General features: G+C 39.8%; 1 protein-coding gene and 1 long non-coding RNA gene across 3 annotated transcripts in view; both read right to left on the bottom strand.

Annotated features, from left to right (window-relative positions):
• Nucleotides 1–13949, bottom strand: part of LOC310706752 — a 132668-nt gene that overhangs the window by 43729 nt on the left and 74990 nt on the right. The gene's annotated exons all lie outside the window — the stretch shown is intronic.
• LOC310706487 (plasma membrane calcium-transporting ATPase 1-like) lies at nucleotides 32–13934 on the bottom strand. Of its 2 annotated transcripts, none has more exons than XM_083502422.1 (4): nucleotides 13028–13934; nucleotides 10617–10671; nucleotides 6949–7070; nucleotides 32–3968 (listed from the first exon to the last, which is right to left on the bottom strand). In XM_083502422.1, the coding sequence occupies exon 4, from the start codon at nucleotides 3957–3959 to the stop codon at nucleotides 678–680; it is 3282 nt and encodes a 1093-aa protein (XP_083358548.1). In that variant the 5' UTR covers nucleotides 3960–3968; nucleotides 6949–7070; nucleotides 10617–10671; nucleotides 13028–13934; the 3' UTR covers nucleotides 32–677. The 2 variants fall into 2 exon arrangements, with proteins under 2 accessions (XP_083358548.1, XP_083358549.1); XM_083502423.1 differs by having other exon boundaries at nucleotides 13508–13934.

Below are 13949 nucleotides of genomic sequence, written 5' to 3'. Positions count from 1 at the left end.
CTTCCTCTTAATTAAGCAACAAGAGTAAAAATGTTTTTAGCATTTTTATTATTTAATAATATTTGCTTATAAGCAGCTAGCAATAACAAAATGCAAATAAGCTTGGCTTGTTTGTAGTCAGATCTGTCCCCCTCCATTCAAAGCAGAGCAGCTAAAGAAAGAGTTCAAAATACTTGAGAAAGTAACACATTTCCAAACAGGTGATTGAGGGCATAAGGCAGCTCAGCTAATTGATATCAGTTATAAGTATAAACAGGAGCAAAAGTAAAAAGCTATTCAACTTCTATAATTTATAATATAATACCACATTTAAGTCAAGAAATATAAAAAAATCATGACACGGCTTTTGGCTTCATCAATCACTTTCCCTCTTTCTGAAGATGGCCTTGGAAAAAGAAATTTAAAGGCTCAAGGTACATTAAAAGTCAGCTAATATAATATTCAGACCCATATATGAAGACATTTTGAAGAGGATTTTATTTTGATTCCTTATGTTGTTTCCTATATCTTCTAGAAAGGTCTATCTATTTTGTCAGAGATCTTTTAAAAAGCATCTCACTCACCAGTACGGAGAAAAAAATCCATCCATTTCCTAATATTGCTAATGTGCACATTACTTTTTTTGAAATGGAAATACAATAACATTTGAAGTTTTCATATTCATTACTCATGTTGTATTATGCAGTTTTACTATTTGTTGAATGCACAACTTTATTATATGAGGGCTCGTGAAATGATTTCACTGCTCCGCACTGAACTCGTATTCTAGTCCAGTTCCTGAACCACAGAAACTTACTGCGTTTCAGTTCTTGTTCACCTAAGTCAATCACTGTGTCACCATCCATTTGTTCATCTTCAACAGGTTGTGGTGGTTGATCACCAACTTCCCACAGGAACCCCAGGAACCTATTTGGAATATATACAATCAGCTGCCCCCATAGCAATGTTCCTAGGCCAAAGAAGATTGACCATAGCCACTGCTCTAGTGTAAGACTTGCACAACTAAAGGGCTTCCCTCCGAGCTGAACAATGATTAGTTGTGTAATCAATGTTCCCACAAAAACACAACAAAAAATGGAATTTGTGAATATTCCTGAAAAAACATTCCTTTCCCCATGAATCTTGCGTGCATTGACTTCATTAAAAATCTGCATCATTACAAATGTGTTAAAAACAATAGTGTAATGCCGGGTAGGTGGGGCATGTAGTGGTGCAATTCGCCCATTTTCAATATCAAATAATTTTTCACCCACAAAAAGAAGTGCAAAGACAACTACAAGTTGATAAATAGCATGAAACATAATATTTTTTAGCATTGTACGGGAAATAAGAGGTTTATTTCTGCCATAAGGCTTTCGTTCCAGCAGAGTCTCTGTTGGCTTTTCTGTTGCTAGAGCAAGAGAAGCAAGTGTGTCCATAATGAGATTGACCCACAGCATCTGAACAGCTTTCAGAGGTGAATTCTGGGTGACTGCTGCTCCAATAAAAGCAACTACCACTGCTACTACATTAACAGTAAGCTGAAACTGAAGGAATTTGGAAATGCTGTCATATACATTCCTACCCCACATGACAGCTTTGACAATGCTTGAGAAGTTGTCATCAGTAAGAATTATATCAGAAGCTTCTTTAGCTACATCTGTTCCAGCAATACCCATTGCAAAGCCAACATCAGCTTTTTTTAATGCAGGCCCATCATTTGTACCATCACCAGTTACTGCTACCACTTGCCTTTGTTCTGTGATATTGCTGTTAATGATCCCTTCTACCAAGTTGTACTTGTCAGCAGGTGAGGACCTTGCAAGCACACGAAGCGTAGGCCAAATCTTGTCAATAAGCTCTTGTTTAATCTGTCCATCTGGACCACGTATTAGTCTATTAAACTCATGCCCCTCTAAGCACTCAAAGTTCTCCCCGGGTTGCAGAATTCCACATTTTGCAGCTATTGCACGAGCTGTGTTAATGTTATCCCCAGTAACCATACGTACAACAATACCAGCTCTCTGACATTTTCTTATTGCGTCAGGAACCTCAGGCCTTACTGGATCTTCAATACCTACAACTGCAATACAAGTCATGTCACTGAAAATATCATCTTCTTTGTCCCAGTTTGGTCCTGAGCCAGCTGGGAAATCTTTGAATGCTAGACATAAGGTGCGAAGTCCCCCAGAGGCCATTTGTGCAATCACATTTTTTATCACATTTTCCTTCTCTTTTTTAGTAAAGGATATAGGTTCCCCAGCAGCATCCAGTATATGGGTGCATTTTTGAAGAAGTATTTCAGAAGCACCTTTGCTAAAGAGTTGATAACTCCCATTGGGGTTTTCCAAAACTGTGCTCATTGATTTCCTTTCAGAATTGAAGGTGTATACCTTAAACAAATTCTCTTCTGGTATCTTAGTCCTCATAGCCTCATAATCCTGCTTTAATTCCACAAGCAAGCCCAGTAAAGCACACTCAGTCTTATTGCCAATTTGAAGAGCAAGGCCTCCTTTTTTGTCAGGAGGCAGTATTTTTGAAGTATATGCACAGTTTAAAGAAATACTTTTAAGCAAATAATTCAGCATGGTTGGATGAATTAATTTAGGTTCAGGAACATGTTTATAATGTGTGCCAGCAATTAAAATTTCAACTACTGTCATTCTGTTCATGGTTAAGGTTCCTGTTTTATCTGAACAAATTGCTGTTGCATTACCCATAGTTTCACAGGCATCCAAATGTCTCACTAGGTTATTATCTTTCATCATTTGTTTCACAGAGTAGGCAAGTGAGATGGTGACTGCAAGTGGAAGGCCCTCTGGTACTGCTACGACCAAGATTGTAACTCCAATAATAAAGAACGTCACAATATATTGTATATAAATGGGTGTACATTCAGCAGTCCAAGTATGCTTCTCAATCACAAAAGTTTGAACTAAAAAATAGACTATAAGAACAGTAACAGTGATTATAGACATTGCCAGCCCTGCTTTTCCAATCTGAACAGCCAATCTTGTGAGTTTTGCTTGTAGAATTGATTTTTCTTTTTTGTGTTTTGAAGTTTGTTCTTTTTCCTTTGTTTCGTTTCCAGCAGTTTTATGAGGGTTGGCTGGCTTTTTATGATTTGCTTTCTCATTATCTTCTCCAACTCCAAGTAAACTGAGGATAATTCCTGTTTGCGAGTTTAAACCTACAGCTGTAATAACCATTTTTCCAGAGCCTTCCATCACATGGGTACCTGAAAGCAACATGGGGTCCTCTGTCAAAGACTTCTTGACATGATCTGATTCCCCTGTGAGGCTGCTCTCATCAATTTTTAGATCATGTCCTTGAAGGAGCAAACCATCAGCTGGCAAAAGGTCACCGTATTTGATCTGTGCAACATCCCCAACCACTAACTCAGCTACTGGCACCTGTACTGACTCCCCTTTCCTGATGACAGTAAATTTCTGTTCCTTTTCAATGCGCTGCTGCAACCCCCTGAATTGTTTTTCCTTACTCCAGTCATTGAAAGCTGTTACCAACACTACACAAAGTACTGATACAAGTATTGCAAATCCCTCAATCCAGTCAGCCTCCCCTTCTTCTTCTTCTTCTCCAAATTCATGTGCATGACATTCTGCAATACTTCCTCCTGGATCATAAAAAGAAAGTCCCAGTGATATAATGGCTGCAATTTCTAAGATGCATAATGTCGTATCCTGCAGTGCTTCCCACATTAATTCCAGGAAAGTTAGGGACTTTTTAGGAGGTATAAAATTCTTTCCAAATACAGCTTTCCTTGCGTCTATTTCTGATTTGGAACCAAGTATCCCAAGTGTGGGGGAAGTATTCAGCATTGCACAGATTTTAAAGATGTCACCATAAAGTTCCTTTATTTTCTTCACTGCATCTTTCTTTCGAAATTCCATCAAATGTTGCAACTCTGGGAGAGTGATCTTAAAGTCTGTTGCCTCAAAGTTGACTGGAGTCACCATCATCCTGCCTTCCTGCAGTTTACAATAACAACCCAGAAACTTTTAATAGCATTAAAACAGGGTTAGAGACATATTTTATTGCATTTACCTAAAAAAGGCACTTCTTACAATATTAAAAAGGGCAAACTTTTTAAAAATGGGACAGAGGAAATGAAACTCTTTCTTTTACCATTAGCCCTAGAATGAGGTGTAGCTAGGTGTTATCACAAAAACAGGAAAACTATGAGCTTCTCCATAGCTTTGTAAACCCTCCATTAACAGGTGAGGTCAAGGACTCAGCTATACAGCTGCAGATAAAACATTTTGAATGTGTTGTAAAGTGCAATATACAACTCTGACAAAAGAGCAATCTTAGGCTTGGATTTGTGTTTATTCAGGCTTTGAATGTGTTGTAAAGTGCAATATACAACTCTGACACTAGATGACGACTGTGAGCTATAGCAAATTCAATGCATTTTTCAAAACGATTTAAACAAAACTTTTTCACAAATTTTTAACGTGTGTAGATTCCACGCAAATGTACTCCAACAGTGATTTGTGTCAGTTTTCCACAACACCATGTTCCAGATCAGGCTTCCTCAAACTCGGCCCTCCAGATGTTTTAAGACTACAATTCCCATCATCCCTGACCACTGGTTCTGCTAGCTAGGGATCATGGGAGTTGTAGGCCAAAAACATCTGGAGGGCTGAGTTTGAGGAAGCCTGTTCCAGATGCTTCTCAAACACAGTAAGTTGTGATTTGCCATATGTTTCAGTGACTTCTCCTAAATCTAGTAAAAAAATCATGTTAATATTTTAACAGCTTTGGGGACAATTATACCCGTACTGGAATGAAAGAAAAACTGCACAAAACTACTAAGAGATGGAGTGATCCTGAAAAATGCTGTTAAATATTTTAGTTATTCTTTATGTATGCAGATGCTCAGATCAGATTCTTTCCATTTCTTGTGAGAAAGGAGCAGAGGGTGAAAACTGACTTGTCTATTGCAATAATACACAATTTACTTATTTCACTTAATATCACTACACATGGTATTATGGTTAGTAATACCCCACAGGTTTACAATGCCCTTCCCACAATCAATTAGAATGTTCCTTGTGTTTTTTACATTATCAGTTTTTTATATATTGAGCAGAACATGCTGGCTCTGCTTTTGGGATAATTCTAACTCACACTGTAAGACACTCTCAAAGGTGTCTGTGTCATATGAGAATGTTTCAATCGGCAAGCAGTGTCATATAGTGGAAGATGACCAACACTGCTCAAACTCACAAACCATGGAAAAAAACACACCTGGCTGTTGCAATTCCAAATCATCAAAATCTTTCTGCTTGGTGCATTGAAAACAAACCAGCCAACCAGAAATATCTCCAGAATTCCTTGCCCGTGAATCCAGAAGTGTCAGTAGCAGTATTTTCGGTTTTCAAGAAGGTTTGACACTGATTGCTTACCCATGAATGCTTGGGGAGTGGCAGTTTATGGGCGAGTCATGGTGCCAGATTGCCTGGAGCCTAAATCTGGTCTGCACAGCCAGTGACTGAGCAGGCCAGCTGCAGGGTGCCTGATTCAAACAGGCCAATCAGGAGAGAGTGGAGAGGCATGGTGATGGAGGCAGATTTGGTGTGGGACGTCTCCAACCAGGTCCTAACCAGAGATTTAGAATGGGAGCTGTGCCTTGCCTCTGCCTCTCTGATCATTGATGGATTTTCCACCTTGTCTAGGATGGTGTGGCCTGGACAGTGTTGGCTTGACATTGGTATTGAATGTTCAGCTGCCGTATTCAGAGTCTGGGAGAATATTTTTCTTGCTGACAAATTGGCTGGTCTGTAGGTTTTCGCCTGCCTCATAACAATTGTCATAATTTATGGTGGATTAGGCGTGGGGTTTGAATTTTAGCCAAATGAGTACCCTGTTAAAGGGGTCCAGGAGGATATTTATGTCCTGGAGCCAACATAGGGCTGATGAGCCATAGAACCCTTACCTCTGGCGGTCCTAAGGATAGCGCCCCAGTTTGAGTCATAGGGCAACCTTCCATCCAGAGTAACCCAGCTCAGGCAGACTGGCTGATGCAGAATTCATAGCCAGTGCCTTTTCCAAAGCCTGCTTACACCTGTAATCAATATTGTTGTGGCCTATTTCAACCCAAGCACTGGTGTCATAAATCTTAATCCTTCCTGGGGCTGTCCCACATGGCCCACATGCTTCTGTGCCTGGGTATGCAATTGCAAATTATGTGCAAAAGAAGCATGGTGATTCTCCTTTCTTCCATGAATAACCACAAATCCAAGCCTAAGATTGCTCTTTTGTTATAATAAAAACTAAAACTGACTTTGACACCTGTGACCTGATCGTATTCACATATGCTTCACTACACTATCAAATGGTGGTGATTCGCTTAAATGGCTACATGGTTTGGAAGCTGAACAACCCAAAATGGAGTGGAAATCTGAAAGTACATCTCTTCCTCTACATACATAGCTACTGTACATGCCCAAGAATAAAATTAGGTAGTCTCAGAACCACTAGGACCTGCTACTTCTAACACCCAGAAAAGGGGAATGTGCCATGTTTGCAGCCAATGCAATGAAAGCAAATCCCTTTGCTACGTTTGCAAGGTCTGCAAAATTATTATAAAACTCATAGTTATTACAATTATTGTGTGTGTGTGTGTGTGTGTGTGTGTGTGTGTGTGTGTGTGTTTTGGATTGAGCTGACAACACCTCTGGCTCTCTTTTACAATACAATACAATACACAGTACATACATGCTTGTATGTATATGCATGCTTTCATGTACAGTATAATGAATATTTATATAGAGATGGTACTATTTCTTTTGCTTTTCTGTGAAGTAGTAATATGGTCAATTTTAGCTCCTCAAAAATGTAATGGGAAATATGCAAACTGGACCAGGCTACCAGTTCTGTAGGAGCAATAGTTTAATTCAAATTCACAATGAAAATGACTTTTTTTAAATAAAAAAAATCACATACCCTTAGATAAAGAAATGGGAGAATCCAGTTGTTCCTTATTCACAGAAATATACCTGGATGGCTGCTGTTTTCTTTCCAGTGGCATTTGCTAAGTTTCAAGGAAATAGGCCTTGGCTAAAATGCTATAATGGCAAAGCAAAAGATTACTTAGCAATAACGATAGTTCTTAAATTGCATTTTTTTTTACAGACAATGCAACAAAGCTAGTCATAATATTACTAATATTCTAGATTATAAATTTTTTTTTATAAGAGAATCTGACCATCTTATTGCTTGAAGTTAAGATTTAAGCTTTTTTTTCTAAAAAACCTATCTCATTGTCTTGGTTAGATATTGTTTCATGCTCCCCATTTTCCAAGGGACAGGAAATTTAAGGGATAGCCTTTTATATGCTCAGTTAGACAGTGAGGCAAGAACCCTTTAGATATTTGTAACACCTATTTATTTATTTATTTATTAATAAATAAATAAATAAATAAATAAATAAATAAATAAATAAATAAATAAAACAAACTTGGGTGACAAGGGGTGCTTCCAGACTACCAATATTTTGCTGTTGTATTTCAATCATACACCAGCAAATTCACGTTGGGCAATTAAAGTGGATTGGGTTTTCTTGTGCAACAAACACACTTCCAAAAGTAAAAATAGGAACCTGACATTTTGTGGAATAAGACTTGCTTGATGCTGTGTAATATAAATTCCTTGCAAATATTGTGCAAACAAATCATGATGAATTCTCAATCAACAGACCACTTGGAAGTGTCTTATTTCTCAAAAACAGTATATAAAGTGGCAAACATATGCTTTGACTGTACCACTTTGAACTACAGATGGGGGCTCGTATAGTATGCTAATAGGAGCGAGGGGTAAAGGTAAAAGTAAAGGGACCCCTGACCGTTAGGTCCAGTTGTGACCGACTCTGAGGTTGTCGTGCTCATCTCGCTTTATTGGCCGAGGGAGCCGGTGTACAGCTTCCGGGTCATGTGGCTAGCATGACTAAGCGAGTGAGGGGTAGAACCCATCAGATTAAAAGTTAGACACTCTTATTTTTGAAATCTAGTTTTCTATGTGCAGATAATTATTTTCTGTGAAGGATAATTCAATTATGTAAGCTTTGTAAAGCTCTTTTTCTGCCAGTTTAAGGCAAAAACTCAATATATTCTTCCTCCTTCCTCCTTCTCTTTCCTTTCTTTGAACTTTCACACACAGCAGTGCTTATTTGTGTGTGTGGGGGGGGGTGGAGGTCATAATGTCCTTGGTGCAAAAGAAAAAGGTTGAGTCCACTTCTTGTGGCTGCTTTTGTTTACAGTGGTGCCTCGCAAGACGAAAAGAATCCGTTCTGTGCTTCTCTTCGTCTAGCGGTTTTTTTCGTCTTGCGAAGCAAGCCCATTGAAGGATTAACAGATTAGCGCTATTAGAGGCTTTTAGCGGCTTATCTGCTGATCGGATCAGCTGATAAGCGGCTTAGCAGTTTAGAAAAAGGGGGGGGGGAAGGGGGAAAAAACCAGCAGGAGCTCGCAAGACATTGTCGTCTTGCGAAGCAAGCCCATAGGAGATTCGTTTTGCGAAGCACCTCCAAAACGGAAAACTCTTTCATCTAGCGAGTTTTCAGTCTTGCGAGGCATTCGTCTTGCGGGGCACCACTGTATTTTATTTTAACCCCCCAGATGCATTAGGTAATTGCAACAACACATTTAATGTAACCTGTAGTTTGGCCTTTGCCCTCCATCATAGCAGTTAGGGTTTGACCTTAATTTGAAACACTTATCAACTGGTAACTAAGCACTGTCAGTTATCAAATTACACAAAACACTAAAGGTAAAGGTAGAGGGACCCCTGACCATTAGGTCCAGTCGTGGCCGACTCCGGGGTTGCGGCACTCATCTCTCTTTATTAGCCGAGGGAGCCGGCGTACAGCTTCCGGGTCATGTGGCCAGCATGACTAAGCCACTTCTGGCGAACCAAAGCAGCGCATGGAAACACTGTTTACCTTCCTACCGGAACGGTACCTATTTATCTACTTGCACTTTGACGTGCTTTTGAACTGTTAGGTTGGCAGGAGCAGGGACCGAGCAACGAGCTCACCCTGTTGCGGGGATTTGAACCGCGACCTTCTGATCAGCAAGTCCTAGGCTCTGTGGATTAACCCACAGCGCCAACCGCTAGCAAGATGATAATTTACCTTTTCAACCACTGGAAGATTACAATTGTCCCTTAGATAATTTATAGTCCATGACATTTATAACTGAATGTGCATATGTAAAATTCAGACATCTTGAAGTGATGTTGTATGTGTTGAATAATACCTTGTCTGAATGCACTATCATGTGGTAAGAGGATGGAACATAAGCCCTAATGAAAGGATGTAGGACTGCCCTGCCCGCCACACACCTGTTGTTAATCCACCATCTACCCATACAGTGGTACCTCGGGTTACATACGCTTCAGGTTACAGACTCCGCTAACCCAGAAATAGTACCTCGGGTTAAGAACTTTGCTTCAGGATGAGAACGGAAATTGTGCTTCGGTGGCACGGCAGCAGCAGGAGGGCCCATTAGCTAAAGTGGTGCTTCAGGTTAAGAACAGTTTCAGGTTAAGAAAGGAACTCCGGAACAAATTAAGTACCTAACCTGAGGTACCACTGTATACCCTGACATCCTTGAATTTGGCTGCATGCCTGAAAGCATCCTGTACAGCTATATGTGCACAGAAGCAGCCACATGGTCAGGATCCCTGTGAAATCATGGTTTGAAATCATGGACAGGTGTACAGCTGGAGGCTGCTCACCCTTCCCACCGAAAAGGTGAATGCTTTCATCTCACAGAGCATTCCACTACTGATTTGAAAGCTACCATTCAAAGGAGAATCCACAAAAAACTGATTAATCAGAACAAGAAGGTTGCTTCTGTTCATTGGAATATGAACAGAGGCAATGTACTCATTCCCGTAACAGTTATCATTTCATATGTGTTAGTTGTTTTCTTCACAAAAATGACCCAAATAACTTTACAGTAAAATTAATCAAAACAAACACAACCAATGCATTCTAAAAACATACAGCTAAAAGACAGGCTTTACAGACCTTGCCCCATTAAACAAATGCCTGAAACCCTTTATAATAAGGGTCAAAAGCCAGGCAAAGAGGAAAGTCTTCCTGGCACTTAAAAATAGATAAATATGAAACCAGGCATGCTTTCCTGGGGATAACCTGACACAAAGGGCAGGGGGAAGGACATAACCGAAAAGGCCTGTTCTCTGGATATAATCCTCCAGTCCTCCTGTGGAAGGGGCACACAGATGGCAGTCACAGAGGTGGTCTTTGAAGCACTATGTTCTACTACAGATATTAATTGACCAAACAATGCTAAGATGATTGCATTATAATTAATTACTGCTGTTAGTGTCGTGGCCATTCCACTTTTTCTACATACATTTCAGCTATAAATTAATTGTGGCAAACTCTGCCATTTACATTTCATTGCATTCATTTGATACCTTGCATATCTTTTTCTACTTCTGTCTGAGAAGAGCAGTTGTGCATTGGATAGACCATGAAAGCTTACTCCAGAATCTATTTGTTACTAGAGGTATCACAGGACTCTCTGTTCTTAATAGGCTACTCAAGACCTCAAAAGCTAAATTATTAGCATAGGTAGTTTGATTACCTGAACAGGAGACCTCAGTCAGCAGAAGGCACTTTAAACTGAAAGGATCAGCATCCTGACAGGTAAAGAGAAAGGAAGGGAGAATAGGATTAGAATGATAGATTATCAACAGTCGTGTGGACTGAAACAATAATTATAAGCTTTATTGCAGGAACAGCTAGGTAAATGTTTCCTATTTGTATGTAGACAGCCAGAGCAGAATTTATTGTTTTCACGGGAAAGAATTCAGTGTCTCTTTCTACAGTAGCTACACATGGGCCCTTACTTTTAATTTTGACAGGAATAGTACTCAGATTGCTTTATCTGATCAGGTGAAAGCGGGGGTCAGGGCCCCCTGAAAATTTTCAGCAAGGTGGTGGTTGCATGCCCCCTGTGAGGCATGCTCGCAAGCCACGGGGTGTCCACATGGCATGGCAGCACACCCTGTGGTATGTGCACATGGCATGCTGACATTGTGCAGCCCTAGCCCCCTCAATTGCAGGAGCAAGGCAGTGTGCATGTCTCCATGGCCACTGTGGCATTAATTTTTGTCTTCTTCACTGGAAAATTTACAACCGTGCCCATTTAGCAAGGAGTGTGCATGCAGTATAAAGCCTGTGCCTTGTCACAAGCTGAAGAGTGAGGACATGAAGGCTCTCATGTGGTGGAAGACAGGAAATAGTAGCTAGATAATGAGATGCAGCTGTAGCCAAATCATTAAGGGGCCACAAGGGTGAATTGAGAATACCTGGTCTCCTATTCCCAAGGAGCTGCAACCTTGTTAACATCTTCAAACTGAGCAGTAAGAATTGGAGGTATTTGCAGCACCTACCACCTCCTGGTGGGCTTTGTTCACCCCAAAATCAGTATCTCCTGGCAGCAAGAACTACTGAAGAGGGGGGTGGACTTTCCACTTCTGCACATGAAGTTCTAAAGAGCTGTTACAGCTTTTGGGTGTTGTGAGGGCCCTGATCCTGTTAGGGTTGTGTTTTGGTTGAATGTGGGTATGTGTGCTGCTGCCTCAGGGTGAGAGGATAGAGAAGTTAAGGGAGACTGACCACATCTCCAGTGGAAATTGGTGGCTGACTAGGGTGAGAGCTTTATTTCTCAGCCATATGATAACCATATGTGATTGTTAAATGAAGGGTTGGGTGAATGGTGTGAGGTTCTTATTTGGGTTGGTGTAGTCCTAAATTAGATATGATTTTAGTCTCACTGTGAAGCTGCCAGCGTTTTAGTATACTCTCCCTGTTTTATTTCTGAAGAGCAAACTGGCATCAGCAGGAGTAGTTTAAAAATATTGATACAGGACAACAGAACTGGCAGGCTAATGACTTTCAGCAGCAACCAAGTATGTATGGTCTTTTTGTATATGTATTCAGGGGATTGTTGGGGTTGGCAACTGTTAAGAGTGAAGGAAAGGGTGTTCGCATGTGGGTTTGTTTTTGTGTGGGTGAAAGTGCAGGTAGATTGAGATATGGATGGTTAGTAGGTACTGGATAGTGAAATCCTCTTTTATAGATTTTGATGCTCTTATTGTTTTCTACACTATATTTACATTTGCTTGATTTCCTTGTGGCTTCCTTTGCACTTTATAAGTGGTATATAAATGGTAGTAGTAGTAACAACAACAACAACAACAACAACAACAACAACAACAACATACTACTACTATTCATTTCATTTCTATACCACTTTATACTTTGGGGGGGGGGGAATCTCAAAGTTGTCTACAGTCTGCATGAAAACATCAAATTATATAGTATACATCACTGAAGGTAGTTAAATATGTTGCTTTGAATGTCTAACAAAAAACTAAAATATCTTAAAAGATTTTTATTTTATTTTTAAAAAAAACATTGCAAAGGAGATCAACTATAGAATGCTGATAGCCTGACTTATTCTAAACAGTGTTTCCTCCAAAACTTTCTATAGCCCATCTGAAGACACAATTCAACCTGCTGCTATAAAATAAAATGTCACCAAAAGTTGCTTTAACAACAAAGGCTGGAGCAAGCACATATAGCTCTCCCTACAGCCTGGAGCTAGATGTTTTTACTAGGGCAAATCCAATTGAGTCCCTGGATAAATTTACTCGGACTCAAGTTCTACTGATGTTTAATAGGAATTACTTCCTAGTAAATGTAATTAGGATTGCACCCTTCATTCTATAATATGTACAGACTGGTAGGCACCATTTTAGTGACTATGTACACCTCTCCCAGCTGATACATTCTGCCTGTATCCAATTTCACTCAAATTTATTTCACCATTTCCCATACATTCCTGAACTCTTTTCTCCATAAAAATCAAGCAAAATGTTCTAGTAAAATATTTTCATAGGCAACTTATTGTCAATAGCAGTCTCTTAGCTTGTTTACATTTTTTCAAAAACAACAAATCTATCAGGTCAAAAGTTGCAGATTACATACTCCTTGTTTGTATTCACAAATTCTTTAGATTATCTTCTATGTCTTCCTCCAAAGGAGAAAGGAAGGCTCTTATCTTCATTTTTCTCCATTTCCACATATAGAGACAAAGGTATTGCAAGATGGTTGAAAATCAACTTGTTATACTTTCCAGTATTTGTAAGCAGTCAGGGAATATTAATAGACAAACTTGGAAACGGGTATATCTGACTTCTCAAAGGTAAACACTGTGGCAGGGGAAGATCAGTCTTATGTCCTTTTCTACTAAGTACTAGATAAAATAGTCAAATCAAACACACAAATCATTATGTTCTGCTTTGTTTTTAGCTAGGGAGGGAGGGGACAGCCTAGCCTGCTAATGTGCCTTTAACAGCATCTTGATATGTGGAATTTGGCAGATTAAGCCAGCATTATCACCTGGTGATGTCCAACTATAACATGGGTGAGTTTAGTTTAAATGGAAGAATTTTCTAGCTGCAGTACCTTGTAAACATTCAAAGCTGTTTTTTCCTGGTAGGGCTCCTGTGTCTTTAACAGCTGCTTGGCTGGCAGAAATTTAGCAAGCAAAGCTTTCCCCCTCATTTCACCTCCATACTGGAAAAACTTCAACTAAGTTTCTGCCTGTCAGGCAGCAATAATAGGCTTGTCAGAAAAAGTTGTTAGCTTATTAATCGCCTGCACCTTACACAGCATCCTTCATTATCTAAACCACTGTACAATCCTAACCTGCATTTTTTCCTTCTGTTCTTTTCTACTTCCCTGTTCCCAACTTAGCCCTAGCTCAAGACTTGCAGCAATACTTTGACCTAGCTCCAAAGTTCAAGAAAGACTGTAATAGCTCTATATCTCAGCCTCTTTCATTTCCCCATATCAACCAGTAACTGCTCAAAGTGACAGTTACAGTAAGATGGGAGCTGGAATCAGA

The sequence above is a fragment of the Podarcis liolepis genome, assembly GCF_965112155.1.
Source record: "Podarcis liolepis genome assembly, chromosome: 5".
In the NCBI taxonomy this organism is placed as follows: Eukaryota; Metazoa; Chordata; class Lepidosauria; order Squamata; family Lacertidae; genus Podarcis; species Podarcis liolepis.
This window is presented reverse-complemented; position numbering and strand designations above follow the sequence as displayed.